Source organism: Fringilla coelebs (genome assembly GCF_963513975.1).
Source record: "Fringilla coelebs genome assembly, chromosome: Z".
NCBI classification, from domain to species: Eukaryota; Metazoa; Chordata; class Aves; order Passeriformes; family Fringillidae; genus Fringilla; species Fringilla coelebs.
This window is the reverse complement of record NC_140031.1, coordinates 43,792,434-43,818,963: the sequence shown is the minus strand read 5'-3', so window position 1 is coordinate 43,818,963 and position 26,530 is coordinate 43,792,434. Positions and strand designations below refer to the sequence as shown.

Sequence of the window (26,530 nt, the reverse complement as noted above, 5' to 3'; positions counted from 1 at the left end):
GAGATCAGCCTCCGTGGGCTTCTTGACAGTAGTGCTGACATCACGGTTCTCTCCCTTGATGCCTGGCCCCCGGAGTGGCCCCTGAGTCCAGTGGAGAGGTCTGTTGGGGCCTGGGAGGGACAGCACAATGCTATGTGAGCCAGCGGCCTGTGCTGGTCACGAACCCGGAGGGACAGACGGCCTGGGTTAGGCCTCATGTTACTTCTACTCCTGCCAACCTCTAGGGAAGTGATGTTCTGTCCACCTGGGGGGTGCGCATTGGGACGGGTTTTTGATGGGGGCCACTGCAATGAAGGGCACAGAGTGTCTTCACCTCCTATGCGGTGGCTGGTGAACAAGCCTGTCTGGGAGAACCAGTGGCCCCTCCCTCAAGATAAACTGGTCGCCCTTAGGAATCTGGTGCAGAAGCAGTTGGAGCAGGGTCATCTGGAACCTTTTACCAGTCTCTGGAACACTCCTGTCTTCTGCATCAAAAAGAAATCTGGGAAATGGAGGTTGTTGCAAGACCTCCGAAAGGTCAATACCGTGATGGAAAGCATGGGAACATTGCAGGTGGGCATGCCATCGCCTACCATGCTTCCCGCAGACTGGCTGGTCCTCACTGTGGATCTGAAGGATTGTTTCTTTACTATTCCTTTGCATCCCAATGACAGGCCGAAGTTTGCCTCCACAGTGCCTGCGATTAACAACGCTGAGCCAGCACAGAGATATCAAAGAAGGACTTTGCCCCAGGGCACGCAGAATTCTCTGGCCGTAGGCCAGTGGTATGTGGCCCCTGCCTTGTCTGGTTTGCAAGCAGTTTTCCGATGCACGTCTGTATCATTATATGACGACATTTTGGTGGCTGCGTCCACCAAAGATGAGCTGCTGAGGATTCAGCCTCGGTTGCTCGATGCTTTGCATGCTCATGGATTGCAGGTGGCTCCAGAAAAGGTTCAACAACAGCCACTTAGGAATTATTTGGGGGTCAAAATTCTGGAACGGACAATCCGTCACCAGGAGGTGCAATTTGTGCATTCCGTGAAGACGCTGAATGATGCTCAGAAATTGGTAGGTGTCATCACTTGGTTATGTCCGTACCTGGGACTAACCGACACACAGCTGTCTCCTCTGTATGATTTGTTGAAAGGACACTGATCTAAAGTTGCCTCACACATGGAGCCCTGAGATGCATGAGGTGCTCCAGGTGGTTCAGCAAGCTGTTTCGGCTTGCCAAGTTCATCACATTGATCCCTCCGTTGATGTCACTGTGTTCATCACCACTCCAGATTTGCATCCCACAGGCATCATTGGCCAATGAAGTGACGAATGGTCCGATCCCTTGCACATTTTGGAATGGGTCTTCCTGTCCCATCAGCCGCAGAAGATGGCAACTGCATTATTTGAGCGAACTGCTTGCTTGATAATTAAATGCCGGCAATGGTGTTTGCAATTGATGGGTGCGGCTCCTGCAAAGATCATACCCCTGGTGCAATGGGAGGATTTTGACTGGAGCTTTGCAAACAGTGTGTCCCTGCAGAGTGCTCTGGAAAACTTTTCAGGGCAGATCACTCATCTGCTCAGCTGTAGGCTACTGCATGTGGCAAAATCCACACAAATCTTTCTGTGGCTCAAAAATAGTCAGGAACCTGTGCAAGGACCCACTGTCTTCACTGACAGTTCAGGGAAAACAGGAAAGGCCATTGTTACTTGGAGGAATGGATGTGAGAGGCAGGTTCTGGAAGGTCATGAGGATGGGTCAGCCCAATTGGTTGAGGGCTGCTGTCATGGCATTTGAGAAATTCTCCCAGGAAGCTTTCAACTTGGTCACAGATTCCACCTATGTGGCTGACATTGTGCAGTGGTTGGGTCATTCGGTTTTGAAGGAGGTCAGTAATCCTGCCTTGTTCCATTTAGTGAAGACCTTGTGGTGCGCTATGCAGGCCCAGGTTCATCCATCTATGTTCTGCATGTGAGGAGTCACACCGATTTGCCAGGCTTTATAGTGGAAGGTAACGTGAGGGCTGACAAGTTGGCTAACCCAGCCTGGGTAGCACCTCAGCCTGATACACTTGCACAGGCCAAGGCATCACATGGGTTCTTCCACCAAAACACACATACCCTGCAGAAGCAGTTTCAGCTGATGCCAACTGAGGCTCATGACATTGTTGAGTCATGTAATGACTGCCACGCACTTGCTCCGCCTTTGCCAGCAGGGGTAAACCCCAGAGGCCTTCGGGCCTTGTAGCTTTGGCAGACTGATGTCACCCAGATTGCCGAGTTTGGCTGGCTCAAGTATGTGCATGTCACGGTGGACACATTCTCCTCTACGATGTGGGCTTTGGCTCATGCTGGGGAGAAGGCCCGTGATGTCCTTGCCCACTGGAGGCAGGCCTTTGCTGTTCTGGGCATACCTTCTGCTGTGAAAACCGACAATGGTCCTGCTTACACATCACAAAAGGTGAGGCAGTTCCTGCAGTTGTGGGGTGTCTCATACAAGTTTGGTATCCCTCATTCTCTGACTGGTTAAGTTATTGTAGAATGCACTCATGGTACTCTGAAGCAGGTTCTTCAAAAACAGAAATGGGGAATGCAGGGTGAAACCCCGCACAGTCGGTTGGCAAAAGCTTTGTGCAGAATCAATCATCTCACTGTGCAGCAGAACTCAAATAACCCTGTCATTTTCAATCACCATCTCTCGTTGTAGGCTGCAGACGAGGCACATCAGCCTCGAGCAAAGGTTCAGGTGCGGAATTTAGTCACCAAACATTGGGAAGGTCCGTATGACCTTATCGCTTCGGGGTGCGGGTATGCTTGTGTATCCACAGATACTGGGTTACGCTGGGTACCTTCGAAGTGTGTTCGCCCTGACCTGCGACCGCAGACACAGAATCCAGCCGATGGGCAAAATGGAAACCGTGACCAACCTGAAAGGCATCAAGCGGGTGAATCATTGAGTGATGACTCAGATGCAGACAATGCGACTGATCACTCTGATGATTCCTCCACAAATAGACACTGAACATTGTTTATCTTCTCTCTTTTTCTCTTTTAAAACAGAAAAGGGGGAGATGTTGCCCTGATTTTTAAAGATTTTCTAAGCCTTCTGATGTTGACATTTTTGTAGCAAACTTTCTCACACACTTTCTGTAAATAACTCATTGTTTTGCATTCTTTTATGGAGGAGGAGGAATTTGATGGACTGTTGGTTTGTCCAGTGTCATTGGAGAGGTGACACTGTCACCCTCCAATCCACTGTCACTTTTGGAAAACTATAAAAGTTGGAGTCAGAAAATAAACTTCCCCTTTTTCTCTTCACCTTGAGAACAGCGGTGTGTGCTTGTGTTCTTTCATGTCCTATAGTGACACTCAATGATTCTCATGGGTCTCTTCTAACTTCAGATATCCTGTGATTTTAGGATCACAGCAGACAATCTTCTTGGATGACTCCTTGGATGTATTTCTGCCTTTGGGACATCAAAACACTGCTTTTTCCCAAGGTAGCAGTGGGCAGCTTTTTCCCCATTGGTGGAATAGCTCAGCTTTCATGCCTATTAAGAAGGATGCAGCTTACTTTCCACCACTGGCCATTATATCAGACACCTTGCCTCCCTCCCCATCATCCTGTAAACATGAGCTGCAGGTCTTCTGGACACACCATCTTGGACTCTTGGAGAGTGTACCTCTTCTACGTTCACAGACTAGATCCTCAGTGACTTGCCCAAGGCTGTGCATCAAATCAGGTGGCAGAGTTAGGAAACAACAAATGCTGTCTGGCTCTCCACTGCTTCTGCTGGTGTTTATGGGGCGCTAACTCAGGTTTCTAACGCAGCTGGAAACAAAGGATTGTGTAGTGGGAATAGTTACAGTCAACAACATACACCAACATAAACAGGTCCTTTACCATGTTCGGGACCAAACAGTAGCTTGAGTCATTTGCTCTCTCCTTTCCACCTCTATCAGCAAGGACTTGCACTCAAACCTCAACTTCCTCGCCAGACTGAGGGCTGGCAACTTTTTAAAAGGTTCTGAGCAGAAAAACTGAATGTAATTACAACTCTTTTGGCTTAAATTCTGCTCTGGCCATGCGTTACTGTAATTTCCTAAAGTCAGCTAGAGCTACCAGGGATATGCTCCCTGTTTCCAGACCAGAGTTCTACTTACGGGATGGAATGTCCCTGCATACAGCGTGTCCCAAACCCCGGCTTATCAAGAAGGGCATCCAAAAGCTTGTGAGTGCTTGCATCTTCTGGAGCATCGTTGCTATGGGAACAGCAGAAAAACACTATCAGTCAGTGTGGTAACAAGCACACAGAAAAGAAGCGATAGAGCAAGGCCAAGAGCACAGTGAAAGGATGTGGGCTGGGATTTGCCCTTGAAGAATGCTTGGCCTAAGAGCACACACATTCCAAGTCTTTGTACACAGTATTATTAGGAGAGTCACAGCACCATGTAGAAAGGGATATGGCCTTGCCTGTACTTAGAACTGGCATTTAAAGGTTGAAGAAGAAAATACCATAACTCTCCTTTAAAATGTGCTTCTGAGATAAACACAAAACTCAAAAGAATCTGTTAAGGAACTCAGTGACCCAAGTTCACAAAGTATAGGCCACACAAAACATACCTAATGAAAGTGTACTGCTCATCATACATCCAGGGTTGTAATTCCAGGCTGGGATACTTCCCAAAAGGAGGAACAATCAGGCTGAACATGAGAGCAATACACACAAAGACAGCTGGCAGCACAATCTGAAATTGTAAGGAAAAACAAGATCCTTTTTATAAACAAATATTTCCAGAGGCATCAGGAGTTACATATGATTCATTTATTGGATCAAAACTTTTTAAAAGTTTCCCAGGAATACCTTTGCTATTTACACCACAGCAGTGCTAGATACCAATGCAAGATCTGTCTTGGCATTTAATCAGGGAATTCACTTCAGCTGCAGAGGATTTAGCTTGCAAATGCTGTTTTCAAAGGCAAAATTACATTCTGCTATGCAAGAATACTGTAATCACATGGTTTATCATGCAACTCCTTTCCCCTCGTGCAGTGAAGGCTAATTTTGGTTATCTGCATTCCCTTGAGATTTTTAGACAGCCATCAACTCAGACTACAACAAACTGTCCAGGGCTGACCCTGATGAGGGACTTTGCTCATGTTGGAGGCTCTCACCTGGGCAAAAAAGCCCTTCCGGCTTCTCCTGGCAATGAGCATCCTCTTCCACAACAGAGCCATGAACTGCTGCTGGGTGAGCTTCCAGCCCTTCATTTGGTAGGAGCCTTTCCCATCCATGCCACTGAGAAGGTCTGTCTCTCTGGATTCTGCTAGCAAGAAGAAATGACCCTTATTCAAAAGTTCAGAGATGCTCTCTGTGCTGAAGACACAAGGTGATGGCTGGAGCAGCCACTCTCACTCACCAAAAAAAAGCAGAGTCAGCAGCAATAACAGAAATTTACATGAATGTGTTTTCTCCCTTATCTCTGAGCTTTGAATGGGAGGATTGAGCAGGCTGTGCATCCTGTACTGTCCACTATTTCTAAAGGCAAATACATCACCACTCCTTTGGCAGACTCAGCCTTCAGATCCACAGTATCTATATTATGAAAGAGCATCCACAGAAAGAAAACAGGCTTGAACTCTAGCAATACCTGGATCTATGTCTGAGTCATTAGGATCAAATGCATCATCTTCTGTAAATGGACGAAGGCAGCTCTGTCTGTCTCCAAACACACGTCTGTTCCTTCTGGCTGGCAAGGTACCATCTGAAAATAATGCAGTTATGGTTACCTGAACTGCTTCAGTCAATCTCCAGCTAGCTCAAGAAAAAACAAAGCAATATAATTTTCATTTTACATGTCTTCCATTTGCAAACTGAAAAGTTGATGTGGAGTGACTTCAGTGCAGGTAAAAACAAAAACAAGACTGTCATTCTGCAATGGGTCATGTTTTATGCTCCATACTTTTTGTGATGTCCCAGAAACTTCTTCTAGTGCACTTGGCACCTTTTTTCTTTTTTCTCCCAGGAGAGCAGGTTGTAAGAAAACTATCACTTTCCACATGAGAGTCATATGTAGTCATGTGACTACAAGTGCAAGTTGCTGTTAGGAGCACTCAGTGCAGTGATCTGCTCTTAGAAAGAGAAAAAGTAATTTGGACCCTACTCTGGTCTAATGCATCAGGAGCTCTTCAGAGCAGACAGTGTCAGTCAAGTAAATTTGCGATATACTCAAACAACAGAAACTCTTGACTATCACAAAATAAATATGCTACCAACTGAGTCAATTAACCTTTACAGCACATAAAAGCATGCATTAAATACATTAAACCCAGCTACTTCAGATCATTAAAAATACTAGGACAGAAGAGCTTCAGTCTCAATCAGGCTCTGTCACACCTTGGTATATGTCACTTCTGTAGGGGACTACTACACCCACCTGAGGTTTCTGCATCCACACCGTTATCATCAGCCACTTTCAGGAAGATCTGAAAAGAAATGATAGATAACTGTCAGTGAAAATCAAAACAGGAGAGATATTGTGGGTACTGCTTCAGAAGATGCCACGTGAGACTAGCAGGTTCAACAACTGAGAACTGAGGATACTGAGTTAATCCTCTGCATGATGGCAATATGGACTTTGTGGCCTCTGTCCACTTTCTGGGAGCCAGACTGCTACCAGCTGTTCTCCCTTTCCAATATGAGTTCGCAGGCCATCTCAAACATGAGCTCTTTCCTGTGTCTCATAAACAGACCTAGTAACTAAACTTGGCGAATCTCATATTTCCCCATCTCTAACAGCTCTTGCTTGAATAGGTACCTTCATGGACCTTGACCCAGGGATTCTCCTAAATCAGAAATAACCCATTTTCAAACTGTAGATAACAACCAAGGTCTTCACAGCTGTGAAGGACCTAGAGGGCAACCTCAGTAAGTGACAAAAGCACTGTTTCAGTTTCCCTTATAATTCTTTAAAAATAAACAAATACAAGATTCTACACAGAGATAATGTGCATGATGCTTCTGTGATAAAAAGAGAGACTTGGCACCTGGAACACAGTCACATGGAACAAACCCTGAAAGAATAAAAAATCCCTGACAAGGGCACATCTCTAAATTGTTTACATAATGTATGCATACAGTACTGAAATGTATGTTTTCAGTTAAATGCAACACAAAGCATCCCTAAAAATAATACAGATATGTGAAGCCAAATCAGGGGCCAACCTACACATGATATCTCAGCAAAGTGCAGATGAGCAAACAGGACCTGTCCTTGCTTGCCTGTAACACGTTTCAGTTTTTAATGCACACCTCTGTGAGCACACTCTTACACAGGGCAGAAGACAATCCAGTTTGGAGAGGAACACAAAGCTGCCTGTTATGTCAATTTTTACAGGAAGCAATAAGGCTTCATCTCATTCTTAACTCTGCCATGATTCCTTCTGCCTAGTTTAAGACAAATGGGAATCAGCAGCTCACTAACCTCCTCCAGAGTAGTTTCTGAGATGCCATAGCTGGAAATGCCAAGATCAGAAAGACGGTCATCAATTTCATGGAACAGCTCCACAAAAGCTCCCTCCTTAGCAGCTTTGTATGGCAAGACATAGGTTAATTCATGACCTATGTCCTCCACCAGTCTTGCCTCAGGAACATGTTTTGTAATGAGATTTGAAATTGCAGACACATCTAGGGAAAAAAAAAGTAAAAGATAGTTCTGTTCTGGTTGCCACTCATTATGTGGAAAAAAGAGCTCAGTCTTAAAACCCTGCTAGAGGAAAAGGAGGACAAATAGGACATCTCTGGAAAGAAGCTCATTTCCATGAAGTGTCATTTCTTTTTAATTTAACACAAGACTGGACAAAAGCCTGGACCAAAGCCTGGCTATACTTCTTATGTGCAGAACTTGGGAGAGCTTGTACATGCTACTGGAAGACCTGCAAATAAATCACTGATGTACAGCCCACCAACATTATATACTGCTAACGGGCCACACAACTACATAATATTTGCTTACTATATCTCAGGACTGCTTGAATTCAAAATGGCTCACTCAAGAAATGCATTCCAAATTTAAAATACCATCACTGTGAATTTATTAATTTTCCCAAGACTGTAGCTACCCTGGAGCAACAAGGTTAAGGTAGCTGTCCAAGGCGAGCTACAGGGCAATGTCAACTGGAATTCAATCTTAAATTTTTTTCCAAGCCTCACCTATTGTCAACGTGTCACTTTCATGGTCACTGCCAAGGCCAGCATCAGAGCTGCTCTGGGAGACACTGTCATCCTGGTCACAAAAGAGAAGACAAACATTATTTCCTGCTGTTTATTCAAAATGGGGCCTACCAGATGCTACATACTAAGTAAGTCCAATCAGATGCTGCACATGGTGACATAGCACTGCAAAGGGCTAAAACAGAAGTAAGATGATGGATATAGAAGTGAGTGTTACAAAAGTATACTTCACTTATTTTGTATCTCTCTGATCAGCTTGAGACCACTGTCACTGAAAGAAACTATAATGGGGATGTATGTCCCACACAACAGTTTAATTAGATATGGTCTGGCACAGTACCCACAGGACTTCTTTAAAGAACCAGGGATTTTCCTTTGAGACATTCTACCATAGAAAATCTTAGCTGCTGCTTCCAAAATGTCTAAGATTTCATGAAGAAAGAATAAACATGAGCAGAAAAGGCCAGCTGTACCTTTTTCAGATAGGAAACGGTGCTGCTGCTGTTTCGGCAGGAGCTCAGAGAGGAATCTACATCCTTTTTGACGAGGGTCAAATAATAACCCGTTCCCAGCTGGTTCTTCAGGAAGAGAGAAGAGCCAACACAGCAAAGCTTGCCATGAGAAATGATAGCAATCCGGTCCCCCAGAATGTCTGCCTCATCCATGTGGTGTGTGGAGAGAATGATAGTGCGACCTGGAAGAGAGCAAGGAAGATGTGGCTGCTAAGTCAAACAAACCTGTGCTGCCATACCAGAGCCACAATCACCTACATCTTGGCATCAAGTTGGATGGGAGGTTGATACCACAATTTTGGGTCCTTTGAACAAGACCATAAGTATGGAGAAGGTTCACAACTGCTGCAATGGGTTTATTCTTCCCACTGTCTTCTGGCTCTTGTCATGCTCAGCAAAGGCAGGTTGAATTTCATGCCTGCAAGGCTGGTTGCATGGAGCAGAACAGGACATTGCTGCACACCAAGGGTGATTTTCTCATTTTACCCGTCCTCCATCATAACCCAGTAAAAGAGTTTGTTCATGAATTCTGACATGAATAGGAGGAGAAAGATATATATATAGATGAGAGATCGGAGCATCCTTGTCTTGCATGGTCTTTGCTCATTCCTTGGTGCAGGCAACAATAAATTTTCAAAGACACATTGCTATTTTGAAGAATCAGATTGATTTTCTTTTGCCTTCCACAATACATTTATTAGGAGTAAAGATGACATACCTTGCCGATACTTCAGAAGCAGCTCCCATATTCCTCTGCGAGAATAAGGATCCACTCCAGCTGTAGGCTCATCCAGAATGACAACCTTGGAGCCACCGACAAAAGCCAAGGCAACAGAGAGCTTCCTCTGCATGCCACCTGTCAGGCATAAGAAGAAAGATATGTTCAGGCTGATGCAGAGATGAGTTGAACAGCAATACTTGCAGTATGATGGATAATGAGCTCTCTGAAAGAAAGCAGACTGAGGAAAACAAGTACTGCTGCTGTTTCAGGCCTTCAGGGTCTCACCACTTTCTGGACAGTGGATAATTCATCTGGATAGTGTTTCCTCAGTGGAGTCTAACTCTCCTCCTACTGCAGGGAACCACACCTTGCATGCCCACAGTGAACTATACTGTCTCAGCACCAGGGGTAGCAAATCGCCAGCTTGGAGGCCTAAGCATATTTGGAGATCTGGAACACAGGTCTCCAGAGCCTGAGCTGCAGAAATAAGTCCCCATGAGACTCCCCTTCCACAGAAGTGTTCCAAGGCAAAAACAAGGAATTATATTGCATTCTTTAGTATTAAAGTCAACTGTGGTCATCTGCTCTCCCTCCCCAAAGTCAAATGTGCAGCCTGTACTGATACTTGAGTAAGACAAAGGCATGTCAGTCCCTCTAGTATCTGGTACAGACTAACAGAGGAATTCTGCCCCTACTCAACAAAAGAGAAGGTCACTCCAGGTCACCAACTGAAGGGGTAGAAGTCAACATAAGGAGTGCATGTATGATTCACAAACAGCAAGAGACATGGTCCAAGTCACCCCGACCTAAACTCATAAACCCCAAATATATTACTAAGCTTTGGACAACACGCAGCAAATACAGCTCAACTATGTCACGATGGAAAAAAAATATAAAATGCTTAGAGAAAGTGAGAGACTTGTTATGGCCATTAGATAGGTTAAGACCGTGCGAGATTGTGATGTGTACTAAGATACACTGATTAGGTACTTAATAACTGAATTCCTTAAATGCTTAATTTTATAGTGGTCTATATATAATTGCAGGATCCCATCAAGGTCCATAACACAGCCTCTGCAAAAGCCAGTGGAGTGTTTCTGAAGCTGAGAAATGTAAAAGATCAGAACCTACCAGAGAGCTTGCTTGTCCTAGCTTTCAGTTTGTGAGGCAAACCAACATCTGTTGCCATCTGCTCCATCTCCTCTTTCACCTTCTTTTCTGGCAGCCCTTTGAGCCGAGCATAGAACCAGATGTGCTCCTCCACAGTCAGTCTAGGGAACAAATGCAGCCTCAGGGCAGAGTTGAAAGCACCATACTGGGATTCATCACTTTTATTAGCATTACTGCAGGCATTCCTGTTTCCTCAGGAAAACATCTTTTAAGGCTGAGGTTTCAGGAAGGAGCTACAGACAGGGTGCACTCAGTTTGGGCCTGACTTCAGGGTATGGCTCTATTCAGCACCCATGTAAAGAATCCTTTTTAAAGGGTGGCTTGACAGTACCACAAACCATCTAAATCACTAGGCACCAGGGAAACACTTTGCCTAGCAGAGTGGAGTACATTAACAGACATGAAAGATTAAAGTGTAAGCTCTTGCTGGTCATTCCCAGGCACTCAGGAATAAACTGTGCTAATAAACAAAATGTTCCTGTACCAATCCCACACCACCCCACTGTCTCACACCATGCAAACACAGAAAAAGGACTGTCAAAGCTGAGCGCACACTGCTGTATCCTAGAGAACCTAATGGATAGCATCAGTCCTACAAATCCCAGATGATACTCACAAGTCAAACAGCACATTGTGTTGTGGACATACACCTAGGTTCTGCCTGATGGTGCTAAGCTCAGAGCGGATATCTTTACCCAGGATGAAGGCTGTACCCGAAGTTGGGGGAAACAAGCCAGTCAAAATAGACCTGAAAGAAAATTAAAACAGATCAGGAGGTTCTGCCACTAGGAAACAATGGAAGGCTGAATTAAGAGTGGGTGGAAACCCTGAGGAATCCTATATCAAGAAAGTAGCCTGAAAAACATCTCACTAATGGATTTTAAGTAAACTAAACCACAAATCAGCTCCAGTGGTGATCAAAGAACACCCACACGGCTGCTTGAAGGAAAGATTTTTTTTCTTCTAAAACCTTTTGTTCTTTCAGTACCAACTTGCTTTCTTTCACTGGTAAGTCACAATAACAAATGGCATTACTACAAAATGCCACCTACAGATTCATTTGACCCAGCCTCAACCTGAACCTCCTGTGGTTCCAGTCCCCTGTATCTGTGAGACAGCAGCACAACTAGACTAAAATCAGCAGAGGCATTCTAGTCTGCACCAGCTTGCACACAGCAGTTCTATAGCTACCTCTACTATATGGATAGGAGTTGCAGTATTCAGTCACTTCCCTTCTGTCTGAAACCATTATTTTGCTCTTACATGGTAGTGGTTTTCCCTGCTCCATTATGTCCCAGAAAAGAGGTGATTTGTCCCTCATAGAAGTTAAGTGTGAGACCATCTACAGCAACTTTTTTGCCATCACGGTAAACCTTGACCAGGTTCTGGATGGAAACACCAAGACTCAGATGCACCGGCTCTTCTTCCTTGCAGACTGGAAGAAAACAAAAAGTAGAGAGATCTGATAGGTTTTAACAGAAATTGCATGGGAGTTTTAATAGACATCACACTCCCCCAAGCATGTGAAGGAATGAGCTATATGAAGAACTGACCACATTCTTCCTCAGAGATAGGAATCTTCCACAGAAGTTGTCATTTAGCTATTATCTCTCTCCTGGACTAATCTGGGAGTTGGAGATCTCCAGTTTTATCAGGGTCAGCAAAAATACGCCTTCAACTCTATAAGGCTGGAGTACCCAGCTGCAGTCAGGTGGGCAAAGTACCTTGGGCCTATCTGGATGCACACACCTGATCAGCATACCCAAAGAGTAATAAAAAAAGGGTGACCTATCCATGCCAGTACTGCTCCTGCTGTCCTTGGACTCTCATTTCAGAAAAAGGCAGACCTTAACACTTCACTTCAGAGAGGCTCTGTGTCCAGCACTTACCTTCTGAAGACCCCTTCTGGTCGGGATGGGGTTGCTGCCTGTCCTGTGGCTCCTCCCCAAACCAATATGACTTTGTGAAAGGAAAGTACCAGGGTCTGGGAATCCCATACTGGCCTAAAAACAAAAGCATTACATGAGTCTGAGTGTATCTGTCCCTTTTCTTTAATTGGCTTTCAAGACAAGAAGGGATGTACTCCACCCATAGTAAGCCTCCAGATGAGGCACTAAGGAGAAATCTTTCTATATGAAGACACTGACAGACTCTGGGTAAGAGACATCTAACTTCACTTTAGGGTTAAAATCCCTATGCTGAAAGGTACTAAGTAGCACATGTGGTACTGACACTCAACTTCACTCTTGCAGCACAGTATGTGAACTTTAGAGGAGGGAACAAGCAAAGTACAGCAAAGCTTCTGGGGCTAGATCAGCCATGGCCACAATGGGGTCATGCTTCTGTGCTGGGCAACACTCACTAGTAGCAGCAAGCAACAACCTTGCTCTGATGCTGGTTTTGCTCCATGATCTTTACATAGCTCTGCTCAAAAATGAGCCAAATTTGCGCCTTAGCAAGTAAAAAGGGTGAAAGGATTTATTTAAAAGCCTTAAGACATTATTATCTCTCAGAAATAGACCTCACCTGGGAAGACAGATTCAATGTACCAGGTCATGACTCCATACAGGAAGGTATCAAACAGCATCATGACAGCTGATGTGGTGATGCTAAAGCCATCTTCTTCCAATGGGCTCTCAAAGAAGTTGTCCCACTGAACACCAACTCCCTGCTCCTCAAACAGTGCAAAGTACTCACAACCGAAACCAAAGGCTACTGGAGACAGCAGGCTCTGAAAATGGGAGGCATGAACACACACTGAGTTTTTTTACACCTACTCTCAACTAGTTATCTCAGTTGTAGCACAAGAATAAGGGACATTGTCCATATCAAAAGTCTAAGTTCCAGCGACCATCACTGCATTTCCAGATACAGAGTGGCATATTTGGTCTAGGTTCCAAGAGGCCTGAAATATCTACTGGACCTCCATCAAGAATTGTTTGTTTCCCTATCTTCTTTTCCTTACTCTTTGGATTATCCTGCAAGGGAAGAGGTTGCTAACAGTCACCCTCTTCAGACAGGTAAGAAGTGCCATGTAGAGGAAAGGCAGGTGGTTCCTTCAGCCTGCGTGTCTGGTTGTACAGTACGACAACATACAGAGATCAAGGCAGCTTACTCCAGCTGCCAGGTTCAGTAAACTGCTTTATCAAGCCCAACCCTGAAGACTTTTACACTGAAAATTAACCTCCCATTGCCATTTCCCCCCCTGTAATAGTGTCAAGCTGCTGAGTGCCATACTGGTAGCACCACAGTGCCCAGGAAAGTTTCATCAAGACTCACCGCAAAAATCTTGAGTGAGAAGCTGATGTGGTCCTGCCAGGCAACACACAGCACATAAGGCAGGTACAGGGTGAAGTAGACAATGCCCCCACAGGCAGCTGCAAGGTTGGCCCTGGAGAACACAGTGCTGATGAGGAAGCACTGGAGGATGGTCACAACAGCGAAGATTGAGAGGAAAATGAACACCACACTAGGATCACTGTAAGGCAGCAGATTCCCCATCTGGCAAGAGAACAATTAAGTGCATGAGGTTTTAAAAGGGCTCTCCAAGGTACCTCTGTTAAAAGCAGCTCTGCAGAGCTGCTGGTCAGCGGATGCAGGGTTTCCTGCAATTTGCACAACAGCCTTCCCAGAAGTGAGGGAGTACCAGAGGCATCTTTTCAACAGAACTGAATCTACAACATTCCCTCCTTCTGTTTTCAGCCACACTTGTTCCAAAATTCTGTTCCCAAAAAGTGACTGGTCAACACACACCCTCCTCCCCAGTGTGTCAGCGCATACCACTGCTTAGCAGACTTAAAGGCTCTAGAGTCTGCTGCCACAGGCGAAACCAGGCAACTCACCTTCAGGATCAGCACCAGCAGTCCTGCACTCATCAAGAGAGGAACAAGGCTGCTAATGAACCAGCTTAACCAAAGGATGCCATTGTCAAGTCCCATGATCCTCATTGTTTCTTTCAGCCGGGCTTCCTTCTCATACACAATGCCCTTAATTATCACAGCCACTGAGTAGATCCAAGCTAGTGTCATGAAGAGAGGCATGGAGCGGCTCATGACACGTAGAAATCTGAGAAAATGAAAGAAAGGGGTCAGGAGATCCGAATGAGAAACATTACTGCAACTTCAGATACCACTTCAAGGGCTATCAGAGCTTGGTGACAGCTAAGGCTTCACTGCACAAAGCAGCTGATGTGCAAAGCCTGACACAGGATACTTGTCTCACCATGAGGTGAGGTGGATGCGTTTTGAGCATATCACCAGTTAGGAGTGGGAGCTAGAGCTGCAATTGCCACTCAATGGAACAGTGGATGCAAAGAGCTGCCTTGCCTGGGACTGCTCTCAATTGCCCTCTTTCCCCTCCCTGTGCCTGTCTTTTTTCCCCAGTGCTATTTTCACTTGCATCAGGTGTGGAGATAACGGTCACACCTCAGGAAGGTACTGTGTATGTTCAACTCCAGTCCTCTCCCAGGCAGGACTCTGCAAGTCATTACATATTCTAAATTCTCCATGTGGATGCCCTAATTCTAGAGATTAGGAACACTATGGAGATTGCCTCCTCACTGATAATAGGGACAAAAACCATGCCTGAGGAATGCCAAAAGCTCATGCCTCCCAAGCTTCTCCTCCTCCTGGGAGCTTCTGAAGCAACCTGTATACATACATGTCATCCACGTAACATGGGTAGGGCATCTGCTGCACATAAACACCTGTCTTCTTCTCCATGCCTGTCTGAACCCTGATGATGGCCTGTTCTACCACATCCTGCAGGTAGACAAAGCCTCCCCAGACATAGCGCATGTCCTCAAAGGGGTCAGCACGGGGACCAGGATCCCAGTACCTGCACCAAGGGAACAAGAGCTTTCCATTAGAAATCCTCCTCATCCCATCCTTTGTAAGAAATTGATCATAAGGCAGGATGTCAGGGCTCACCCATCCTTGATCTTGTTGGTCCTTTCCACATTATCAATGTCCATGCGTATCTTGTATTTCACATGTTGAGGGAGGTCTGTGCTGTCAGGAGCTATTTCAGTGAAGACTATGCCAGCCCAGAACCTCCTTTCATCCAGAAGTTCCAAGGACTTGTTAATGAGCCGGACTTCTGTGGGCACAGGCTCCAGTTTGTCCAGGTTGACACACTAGACAGGGACAGAATTGGAAGCATTTATGGGATACACTGCCCAATTATAATGTATTTTGTTTAGTTGTGGGGTGGAGGGAAAGAAGAACACTCCAATGATAATGTCATGCCCAAGAAAAAAGACAACAGCATCAGACTATTTTACAATGGTTTGTTGTAGCCCAGCAAGTTGCAAGAGTTGTCATTGCTTCCTGCTTGACAGTTACCTACCAGTAAAACACATATCACTGAGAAATACCCCAGCAAAGGCATTTTCTGTAAAAGAGGTTAGCTAGCACTGCAGTATTACCTACAGAATCTCATCCAAGTATCAACTTCCATAAATAGTTTTATTTTGTCTGTTACCAATAAATCAAATCTGATTCAAAGCCTCTAAACATCAGTGGAGAGATCTGAAGGTTTTGGATCAGGCCCCTAACAGGCCATGGCCTGTTTCTGTTTGCACTCGTCTCCCAAGCTGATGAGGCAAAAAGTAGAACTAATTTTGTTCCCTCAGTTTGAAGCAGCTGCTAGCTTTACACCAGCCCCCAGCTAAACCCCAGACTGAAGTATGAACTGCTACACTGCTGGAGACAGCAGCAGCTTTCAGTCAGTAACAGAAGGGCAGGAAACCACATGCAGTGACGAAAGCAAAAACTTCAAGAAGGCCTACAGTTAGATTCCTACATCCTGGTTGTATCCAAAAAATGGATGGAGGAACATCTATCTTCCCTTTTCAGAACACCCAACTGCAGGAGTTGAGATCAAGCTGCTGCCCTCCCCCAGAGCCTTGCCCACACTAGCAGTATCTCACCTCCATGAAGTGGGAGATGGTCTGGATAGCCCGGTCTGTCTCATTGAAGGCATCCACCCAGGTGTACACAGAGCCATTTTCTGTCTCAAAGTCCTCTGGACTGTTTGACAGGAAACGGGCAACATCCTCCACTGTCCAGTTGGAAGCTGGCAAGTGCACGTCCCAGAGAGCTTTGCCTTTCAGCAGTGTCTGCAGGTGTTGTTTTCAAAGAAGAAATAGTTGTGAGAAGTAATGTTAGATTTCTCTCTCATAACGAAGTCAAGCACTAAAACAAAAACAGCTGTTAAGAAGGTGCAGGTAGAGGCCCTCTGTCATACTGAGAGGATCAGTACAGTGGTGTCCTTCCCCTCACCTTCCCTTTCAGAGGGATATGCCTCCCTCGGTACAGCTACACCATACTGGTGTGCTTTGCAGGATGCCTGCCTGCCTCCATGTCCTGCCAACCCCTCTCCCAAGGAGAGGGCAGCAGAGAGCCATGTACAGCTCTGCACCCCACACAGGCAAACCAGGGAAGAGGGAGATACTAGCTCAGCAGAAATGCATTTGCCCAATACTTGATGCCTAGCTTTGCTCACTTCTCACAGAAAAATCTCACCTCCTGGCTGGGATGGAGAGTAATTGAGGCACGGCTGAAGGCTCAACAGTCACTGTGCTGAGCAAAAATACCAGCACCAGAGGCCAGGTGATTTTTGTATTTTGCTTTTGCACCACCAGGGCTGGCTGAAGCAGCCCTCTACAGCCAAGATGTCCTGCCTTTGTCCTCCTGTCTGAGAGAGAGCTTTCTTCACCTGGTTTAACTGCTAGCTTTCCGAGGACAGGCTACTGAATGCACAATGCCTCGCACAAACGCACTGAAGCAGAAACCAGTCCACTGGGCAGACAATTTAAGGCCAGGCAGGAAAGGAGCAATAATTGTAAATTACAAGGTTGAACTGAAGTCAGGGAGATAAAAAGAAAAACCTGCACAAGAGAGAAAACTGCAAAAATCCTCATGATTAAGAACAGGAAGTGGATTTTTTTGCCACAACAAAAATAGAAGAGAGGTAAAGAGCTTCCCCATACTCTGCTGTTACCAGCAAACCAGAAAGTAGTGGGTCACACAGTTACAAAAAACCCTGCAAACTGGAAAAACAGAACAAACCAAGCTACCAAAGGAAAACATTCAAAAAGGAAATCCATGCACACAGGAATCAGATGTGCTGTACTCTCTTCTCATTTGGTCTCCATGGTTAACTTCTGCTACCATGTGTGCAGGGAAATGGTTCCAACCTCATCTTGTTTAAGTCTAACATTAAAGCTCCTTAATCCTAGGGGCACATGCTGCTCTTCCTGAAGTTCACAGGCACATTAGCATCACGCTAGAAGTGGCACAGATGGGAAAGCAAAGCACTTTCCTCTCCCTCAGCAGGAAGAAATATGCCACACAGATTGTACGACCCAAAAAGTTGAGAGGTGATGGCCAGTCAACCCAGAACCATGGCAGGAGATGCTGCCTTGGAAGAAGCTGCCTTGGAGATGCCGAGGCACTGACAATGAAGTACTCCTGCTTGAGTGAATGTCAACAGATGACAACAAACAGACTGCTGTTACTACACTGGTACAGAAAAGACCAGATTGCTGGGAAGATCAATAATTAACTACCAGAGGCAACAGCATTAACAAACAACATAAAATATAAAACCATAAAAGCCCAGGGCTCAGTAAAATAATAATAAAAAAAAAAAAAATAGAAGCAGCATTCACTTTCCAGAGGACATCACTGCAAATCAATGTTTTGGATCTCAACTTTCTGCCTGAGCTTTGTAACGATCTGTTCAACTGTCTCTGCCACCCTAGCATGTCATGTTGATGGAGAAGCACAACAGGCCAGGTCACGTGATTATTCAGCAGAACATGACACTGGAGTAAAAAAGGAATGAAACTGAAGGTTTTTATGACCTGGGGAGGTCTCTGTACACAAGATGGTGCACTGTGATACCCAACCACGTTGCAAAGACAGCTGGATAAACTACTCTACAGTGGTCCCTCTGTTTCTTGATGTTAGTTTTATATCACTGTACTTCCAAAGACATCGGAACAGGGTGCAAAGATACACCCCTCAGAGCTGCACCCAAGGAACCATGGTGATATGCTCATGACGCATTAGGGCAACACTGCAGACAAAACAGTACGTTTTCCAACAGAGGCAGATTAGAACTGGGTGTTAAATGTGCACTGCTCCTGTTTGCAGGAGACTGTTAGGTGAAGGAAGGAATGCCAAGCATAATGCAAGCTCAGTACAATCAAGGTCTCTTTCAAGAAGGGGTCCCATCCATAGTATTTTCTGCCCAATTCAGCACTGAAGCACCATTAAAATAAATATTTCATCACTTATTGCAAAAAACAATGGCAGTGGTTCTGGCAAGGACAGCATACTGACCCGAATGAGATCCATTTCCTGACTACTTTCCATAAATGTCCAAATCTTTGGGCTTATCTCCTCCCACATTCCCCCGAGGTCACGAAACACACCCAGCTCTTGGAATGTCCTGTTCACCTGTCAGAAAGAGGAGAGGAAGGTTATTTCCAAAAGCTGGCAGAGACCATCATGAGCTGAGAGGGTGTATTGAGCCTTCAACAGTAAGTGCATGGGAGGTGAGAGATTAGGGAGGCTGTACTTTTGCAGGAAATGCTTCCTAGGCTTGTGTTTGGGTCCAATTTAACTAGAGAGGATCAGCTGCACAGCCAGAGGACGCATCTAATGCTACATTATCAGAGGACACGGCTAGAATTACCTCAGACATGACCTTCCTTATGGCTGGTGTATCTGGAGTGTACAAGATCTTCCCAATCAGCAAGGGTTTCAAAGCCCTCCAGATAATCCTGGAAAGTGGGCTGGACTCCAGATTCTTCATTAGCTCATTGCAGTAGGGTGCTGAAGAAGAGCACAAAGGTGAGTGGCTGAACAGCACAGTGATAACTGCAGAAGGCATAGAGCTTCAAGAACAATCAAAGCTGAAAGTAAAGCATTTTTCAGACACAAACCCCCGCCTTTACTGCAAAGCTCCACAAAAAGCCTCTTTTAGCCCAAGCCTGCACAGTCTGCCCAGTGAAAAAGGAGCAACCAGGTAGCCTCCAACTCTAAGAGCCACAGTACTAGTTCTGCAACACTCCCACAACCCCAATGGCATGGCACAAACAAATTTGTCTGGAAAAGGTCACATTTCCAGAGGCTGCATGCGACTGCGCTCCCTCTCCCCCTAAAGTAGATCCACTACACAGCTTTCTGTGTACTCTATACAGTAGGCAGGTAGGTAGCAGGTCCTTGGGAGACTCTGCAAGTTGATAACTTATTGGCCTTAAGGGCATATGCAGGACAATATGCCTTTCTCAGTGAATATGTCCCTCAGGACCACCTACTTTCATCTGTGGAAGTTTGGAAAACATTAGCAACGACAACCATGAAGTAGATGGGACCTCAGACCGTGCCATTGTTACACTTACTTGTGGAGTTATCATAGAAGTTAATCACATCATCCTCAGTGCTGTTGCCACCAAACAGTGCTTTGTAATTGTTATCCTCATACCAGTTGAGGGATTTAATTTTTAGCCCTCCACCTTCAGGATGGCCACACACGATGCGTGACACAGCCTGATAGATCTGCGTAGAGGAGTTTGAGGCATTCACATTGGTCAGGAACATCACCTCTTGCCTCATGTCACTCCAACTCTTCATGCTCAGCAGCTGGCAGGGAAGGGTAGAGAAAAGAAGGGAAGCAAGTAGCAAACAGGATTAGTAAAAGCAGAAGTTGTCTCCATGCACCTTCAAAACACAGAACAGATGAGAATCCCCTTGAGCACAACACCCAAGGGGAAAAACAGGGAAAACAATTCCCCACCACCCCAATGTAAGCCTCTTCTGAGCAAGTACTTGGAATATATCCTTGCCAAGTTCTTTACTACTGAGTTTTCTACTCCAGTACTGTGGGTGGTTCCTGGCCTCCCTGCCCTCTAGCATGGAAGCTGCTTGTCCTCCTGGTTGCACAATGGCTTACATTCCAGTGGAGTACCCTCACAAGGACAGGTGGGGTGGGGTACATCAAGTCAGAATAGGAATTAAAGGAACAACACCAAGTGACTGCAGCTTGTGGGTCACAAACTGGATGAACCACAGGCCACGACAGTGTCACCTGGCACAACTCCACCCAACCTCTACTGATTTACACTAGGCAGCCAGTCTGACTTCCCAGACTGGCATCACTTATTCCTGCCCCAGAAACTCCTTGCCCCATTGTCAACAGCATTCCAGAATATCTTTGAAAACAAGCCCCATTGCAGCCAGGAGCCTGAACCACAGCACAAGCTTTCCACACAGTCAATCACTTCAAGGAGCATTCTGCTGGCCAGCTGACCTGACACCAGGCCTGAGGTGACAACATTCAACCAGCCAGAACAATTAGTACCTCCAGCCTTATTTGAGTGGCATAAGCCAGACAATATGCCTGCAATGTGTCATGAACAAAAGCACCCTGCCCTGCTCTCAGCCTGAGATACTCTCTGCATTAATGCTGCCATACTCGGGCATGGCCAAGCTCACCACAACAGGAAAAGTAGCCCACCTGGGCATGAGCACTAGTTTCATGCTACACTGCAGTGTTGTATTCAGACCTGCTATCTTGAGATGTCAGAACATCACCTCTTTGATGGTGACAATAAGTGGATGCTAAGAAGAAAATAAGACAAAGGCAAGAATCTAGGATACTTCCTCTAAGTAACCTTCCAGCTTCTATTTATTTGCAGCTCAGAGAACTTTATTTCCTAGCCATCAATTACTTTCTTCCATGGTAAACTCCTAGAATTTAGAACATCTGCAAGTGTTTAACATCCAATGTCACAGGAAAGAGCCTCTTCTCTCTCCTTATCTGGCTGTGGTTAGCTCCATTTGGTGTCATGTGGTTTTGTTTTTTGTTTTTACTGCAAGAGACAGTGAGCATTCAATCCCTATCTCTTCTTCATGTGCCACTAACTATACAGGTCTTTGTCATATCCCCAACTCATCTCTTTTGCAAGCTGAACAGCCTCAGCCTATTCCCTTGCTCCTTTTGTGAAAGCCATTATACTTCTACATGTCCTAACTGGCCTTCTCTGAACTTTATTCCAGTTTTGCTATCCCTTTTCAGAGAACACAAACCTAGATCTGTGTTCCTTATCAAAGGGTTTTTTATAGTATCATGATAAAATTCTACAGCTGGTTCTCTATCACTTTTTAAGTGTTTTCTAGAATTTTATCTGATTTCTTGACTCCTGCTGAAATATCAGGTGACATTAACGTGGATGTTCTTACTGCGTTGTCCAGAACAGGCACGTGCACTTAAAAGGGTTAGCAGAGCTGCTGAGACCCTATTTGTAACTGCTCGTCAACTGCATCTCAGAAACAACTTCAAATGCTGTGCTCCAACTGCCCTGCTTTCAGAGACAATAAGAGAGTCAAAGACTGCCACTTTTGTTCACAGTGCATTGATCTATCACCTCTGTTTAAATAACTGCAGATAATCAAAGTCTAAGACAGCTGGTAAAGACAGCCAGTAAAGTCAGCCAGCAACAATGCTGAAAGCAGCAGTGTGCTGGAACAACCAATCCAAGTTCACCAAAGGAAAGCACACTTAAGACTCTTTGGTCTTACAGCAGGAAGTAAACCTGACCCTTCTTATGACCCATCTGTGCATGTTTTAGATGTGCCAGCATCTGGAGAAAAATTCTTGATGCTAAACAACAGCTACTTTGAATTAATTTATTTAATTAATTAATTTAATTAATCAAATTGGTATTGAATCAAATGTCACCTACACAAGGAGCTTCTATTTTCAGATGCCTAAGAGCACATGACACACTGATATAATGCAAGACAGCTATGAGAACAGCAACAGTCTGAGTACAAATGTCCGATTGACTGATCCGAGTGTACTTTCATTTCCTTGCTACTCACTGATGCCTGCAGCCTGGCGCCACTCAACCTGGCTCTAGGTTTAGGGTGACCTACAGGACACCAGCAACATGAATGAAAACTGTCACACAACCGGTTTTGTTTGTTACATATGTTCATGCAGATGTTTGGATTTGATGATTCCTCACCCAAAAGGCCAAGGCAGCATTTCAGGTGTGACAATTTGACTGTGCAATTCACAGGGATGCTGCAGGGAGTTTTTGGTGTCTTAGCTAAAATAGCTAATTTTTGGTCAGCAAAAAGGCAGCTGCTTCAGCTAAAGTACCATGAACTCCCTAACATGATAAACAAAAGTACTTAAATAGGAAGTGCAGATAATTCCCATGAACATATGAAGTACTAACCATCTTAAAGAGGGACTGCATTTGCAAACATATTTCTACAAATTATTTTGAAACAGCTTGAGTGAGGAACTTTGTTTCATCTTTGGCACCAGCATCTTCGCAATTTACATGAAGAGCGGATCTTTTTCCACCTCTGGAAGTAAATATGCCAAATGCGAAGGGTTACTAAGCTATTTCTTCTTCCAGACCATCAGACCTGGCTCCATAAGTGTATCTAAATAGTTGTCCTTGCTCTGGGTGTTTAATCTGCCCTCCTAGAAGTTGATTTAAAGAGTCACAGATCCAATCAATCCCTATACTCCAAGACAAATATTTTGTTCAGACTTATTTTCTAATTAAAATTCCCTGCCAGAAAGGCTCCTAGACATGGCACAAACAATAGTTCTCTCCACCCCCTCAAGCTGCTGCCCTTTGAAACAAGGGAGCAAGTCCCTCCTTTTCACACAGAAATCCGCCTGACAGACAGTAAGAAGTAACTTTTGGTCAAGCCATCTGGAGCAGCTCATGCTGTACACAGAGAAAAATGCTGCCTTTGTTTGCACAGCAGGGCAGAATAAAAGGTAGTCATGCCCAAAACAGCTGCCAAGCAAAAGGCACGTTACCCTAGGACATTTTCGGCCACATCAGCAAACTGAGTATCACGTGGTTTCAATTATTTTTATCCCAGACAAGAAGAAAAGCCAAGCTTAAATGACGTAACAGGAAACAGCTGTAGTCAAACTCTGAAGGGTAGCCTCCCTGCTAGCAGCAAAAGCTCTTCCATGGTCCTAACTGAAGCTGATCCTGGAATCGTATCAATTTCAATGTGAAGGGAACTGCACAGCAGGTTGTAGGACTTGGGGAGGGGTGCGTGCCAGGAATTGTTGGCTGGCACAGCGCAGGCTCCCGGCAGCTGCCCCTCTGTGGGAGTGAGACAGGCTAACCTGGAGTGACCCGCTCTTGTGCATGCTCCAAGAGGTTACTGCCGTTCACAGCGCAGAGCACTCGCTCTGATGCAAAGACGGAAGACTAGCAAAGGGAGGAGGAGGCGGTGGCATTGTTTAGCTTAGATGATTGTGATTTCTGCTCCAGGGAGAGAATGTTTTTGACTAATAGCAGCACTTCAAAGTCAGAGCCAGACAAAAAAACTAGGATAAGTTTCTGGCTCAACAGCCACCCCCTACCCCCCCAGATTTGGACTTCTGACTCAAACTTAGGTATGCAGGGCTTTTTTTCTTAATCCATCATTTCACCTGCAAAAACAAATACTTGCAGTCTTTTAGAATGTCAATTTGACTGTGCAAATCACTGGGTTTTTTTAGTGTTGTGATGTCATTGTGCTAAGTGCCCCACAAGACTGGAAAACAATCTCTGTCCCAAAAAACAAGATAGATAAAGAGGAAACAGTAACTTACTGCTATTAATTTAAATTATAACAGCCACAGCACCTTTTCCACATGCCATACCCTCACTGCACAGGAAACCCAGTAGATGCAACCAATTAATAACCCTGATATGGGTTGGCAACTAGATGGGAAAAAACAGAAAGGGAAGCCTCAATATGTAGCTTGCAAGGCACTACCTGGCAGCAGATGTACTGCAAGCCCAATCATTGTGCCACTGCTGAGAAGACAAAACACTACAGAAAATGTCCTAATTCCCATTATGGTATTTGTAACTTGAAGTGCCAAGAGGTTGTGAATGCATGCTGCCTGCACACAGGGAAAACAGCTGTAGGATGGGGAAAAGTTTCAAAACAAGGCAGAGATTTGACTATAAGTTGCTTCTTGTACTTGATCACAGGCTAAGATAGCAACCACAGTGATGTGTTCTCCTGACACAAAGGTTCTTCTTACCTCTTTAACAAGCTTCCCAATGCTCTCTCTCAAAGTTTCCACAGTTTCTGACAGATCCCACAAGGAGGAATTGAAAGAAAGTTGTCTCTGCAGGAAGAGAGAAAATGAAACCAGAAGTTACTGCAATGAACAAACAAAGAAATTAAACTCTCATAAACATTCTTGAATAGAGCAGTTAGGACTGTTTACATTGGTGGGGAAGATGGAGCTGATTTTCTGGGTAATGTTGAACTTAAAATACCATGGGCTTCTGCACCCTTCAATGTGACAGGATCACCCCTTTCTCTTCTACACAGATGCCATAATCAGAACCATACCAACAAAATGTTAAATGAATGCACATACACTTACAATGCAAAGGATGACTTGCATTCCAGCAAAACAAACACCACAAAATAAGCCAAGACAACAGTCTACAGGACAGCACAGGAAATCCTGCAAGCCAGTGCTAAGAAGGGGATGCAAAGTCAGTACAGCAGAGAAAAAGACAATTTGGTGGGTACAAGTTTTCAGTGAGTCTACACAAAGATACTCAGATATAAAGGACTCCCTACTGCAATGTACATGATCACTAAAGTCCTCCTATTCAGGCCTTGATACACTTTATCCAAACCAAGGGTGTATTTTAAAACAAACGGCTTCCAGGAAATAGTTGGCATGCACTGTCACCAAAGTGCAAGACTGATAGGCTTCCAGAAGTGGAAGGCATAGCTTTCAGGAAACTATTTGCTCTAGCAGGAAGTTACATTGAAGACAACTCCTTGTTTCCAATTGCTCTACATGTAACTGGTGGTCTGGAATTCGGTCTGTGGGGTTCTTTTTCCCTTTCATTCACATATCTGGATTATCTTGCATGGAAAACATTTAGGCACAATCCTTGTTTCAAGGGAATGAAGATTAAAAAAAACTCCTAAGATTTCATATTAGTAACTCATTGCAGCATTTGAAAGCATAATAAAGTTACTGCAACACACAGATGAACAGCTAAGGCCCTTGATTTTAGCACATATCTTTTGATCTGAATCTCTTCCTTTTCATATCTTTCCCAGGGCAATTTCTGGAAACAAAGCCTGGAGGCTTTAATTTGTTCTGCTTGATCTGCTGGAGATAGGTAAGACCTGGTCAGTGCCAGCTATTGTAAATGGGCACTGTTCTGCTGATGTACTGGGATGTTTAAAACTAATTTTCTGAATGCACTGTTAGTTTTTGCTCCAAAGCCAGTTGCAAATTCATGGAGGATTCTCTAACCTCTATGGATCTGTATTAAATGCAGTCCTTAAAGTTTGGATAAATAAAAACATAACATTTATGAGAAAAGCAAATATCCCACAGGCTTAGACCTTCAAAATATATTTAAAGAAATTTAGCAAGCAAATATCAAAGCTACTTATCTGCTCAGACTACAGCTTTAGCAGTAAGATGAGGTAGAAAGTTCCAGGTTCATGCATAATAAGAGATGTGTTTGTTCAGCTCCATATATATATATATTAATGAATCTCCACACAGATTTGTGTTTACTGCATTCAGAGGTGATTCAGGGACAGGGAGGATGAGGAAAAGTTTTCTAAAGATACTAATTGGTTCAGAACAGTAAAAAGTCAAAATCCAATTGCAAAGGATTAGTGAACATCTTCCTACTGACACACTGTTACAAAGTGCCAGAGAAAATTCAGCACTGCAAAGTAAAGTACATAGGGAAAAGACAGTTCTACCTTAAGATAACCCTTGTATGGCCCTGATTTAGCTAATGCCAGTCAAAAAGAGAGATCTTAGAAATACAGTGATAAAACAGACCAGCATCAACATAAATCCACAATGCAATC

At 44.6% G+C, this 26,530-nt stretch overlaps 1 protein-coding gene across 3 annotated transcripts in view; it reads right to left on the bottom strand.

Annotated features, from left to right (window-relative positions):
* ABCA1 (ATP binding cassette subfamily A member 1) overlaps nucleotides 1-26,530 on the bottom strand; it is a 98,802-nt gene that overhangs the window by 17,454 nt on the left and 54,818 nt on the right. For 2 of the 3 annotated variants that reach the window (XM_084224864.1, XM_084224863.1), the window contains exons 8-30: nucleotides 24,708-24,794; nucleotides 20,029-20,269; nucleotides 19,320-19,459; nucleotides 18,965-19,081; nucleotides 16,546-16,734; nucleotides 15,545-15,750; nucleotides 15,276-15,452; nucleotides 14,459-14,681; nucleotides 13,896-14,117; nucleotides 13,143-13,347; nucleotides 12,506-12,619; nucleotides 11,880-12,051; nucleotides 11,233-11,364; nucleotides 10,578-10,717; nucleotides 9,444-9,581; nucleotides 8,687-8,907; nucleotides 8,193-8,265; nucleotides 7,465-7,667; nucleotides 6,418-6,466; nucleotides 5,632-5,745; nucleotides 5,156-5,307; nucleotides 4,604-4,728; nucleotides 4,144-4,242 (exon numbers count right to left, since the gene is read on the bottom strand). In XM_084224864.1, the coding sequence (XP_084080990.1) occupies nucleotides 4,144-4,242; nucleotides 4,604-4,728; nucleotides 5,156-5,307; nucleotides 5,632-5,745; nucleotides 6,418-6,466; nucleotides 7,465-7,667; nucleotides 8,193-8,265; nucleotides 8,687-8,907; nucleotides 9,444-9,581; nucleotides 10,578-10,717; nucleotides 11,233-11,364; nucleotides 11,880-12,051; nucleotides 12,506-12,619; nucleotides 13,143-13,347; nucleotides 13,896-14,117; nucleotides 14,459-14,681; nucleotides 15,276-15,452; nucleotides 15,545-15,750; nucleotides 16,546-16,734; nucleotides 18,965-19,081; nucleotides 19,320-19,459; nucleotides 20,029-20,269; nucleotides 24,708-24,794 (3,539 nt within the window). The remainder of the gene's footprint in view (nucleotides 1-4,143; nucleotides 4,243-4,603; nucleotides 4,729-5,155; nucleotides 5,308-5,631; nucleotides 5,746-6,417; nucleotides 6,467-7,464; nucleotides 7,668-8,192; nucleotides 8,266-8,686; nucleotides 8,908-9,443; nucleotides 9,582-10,577; nucleotides 10,718-11,232; nucleotides 11,365-11,879; nucleotides 12,052-12,505; nucleotides 12,620-13,142; nucleotides 13,348-13,895; nucleotides 14,118-14,458; nucleotides 14,682-15,275; nucleotides 15,453-15,544; nucleotides 15,751-16,545; nucleotides 16,735-18,964; nucleotides 19,082-19,319; nucleotides 19,460-20,028; nucleotides 20,270-24,707; nucleotides 24,795-26,530) is intronic. The other variant, XM_084224865.1, reaches the window with a different exon arrangement.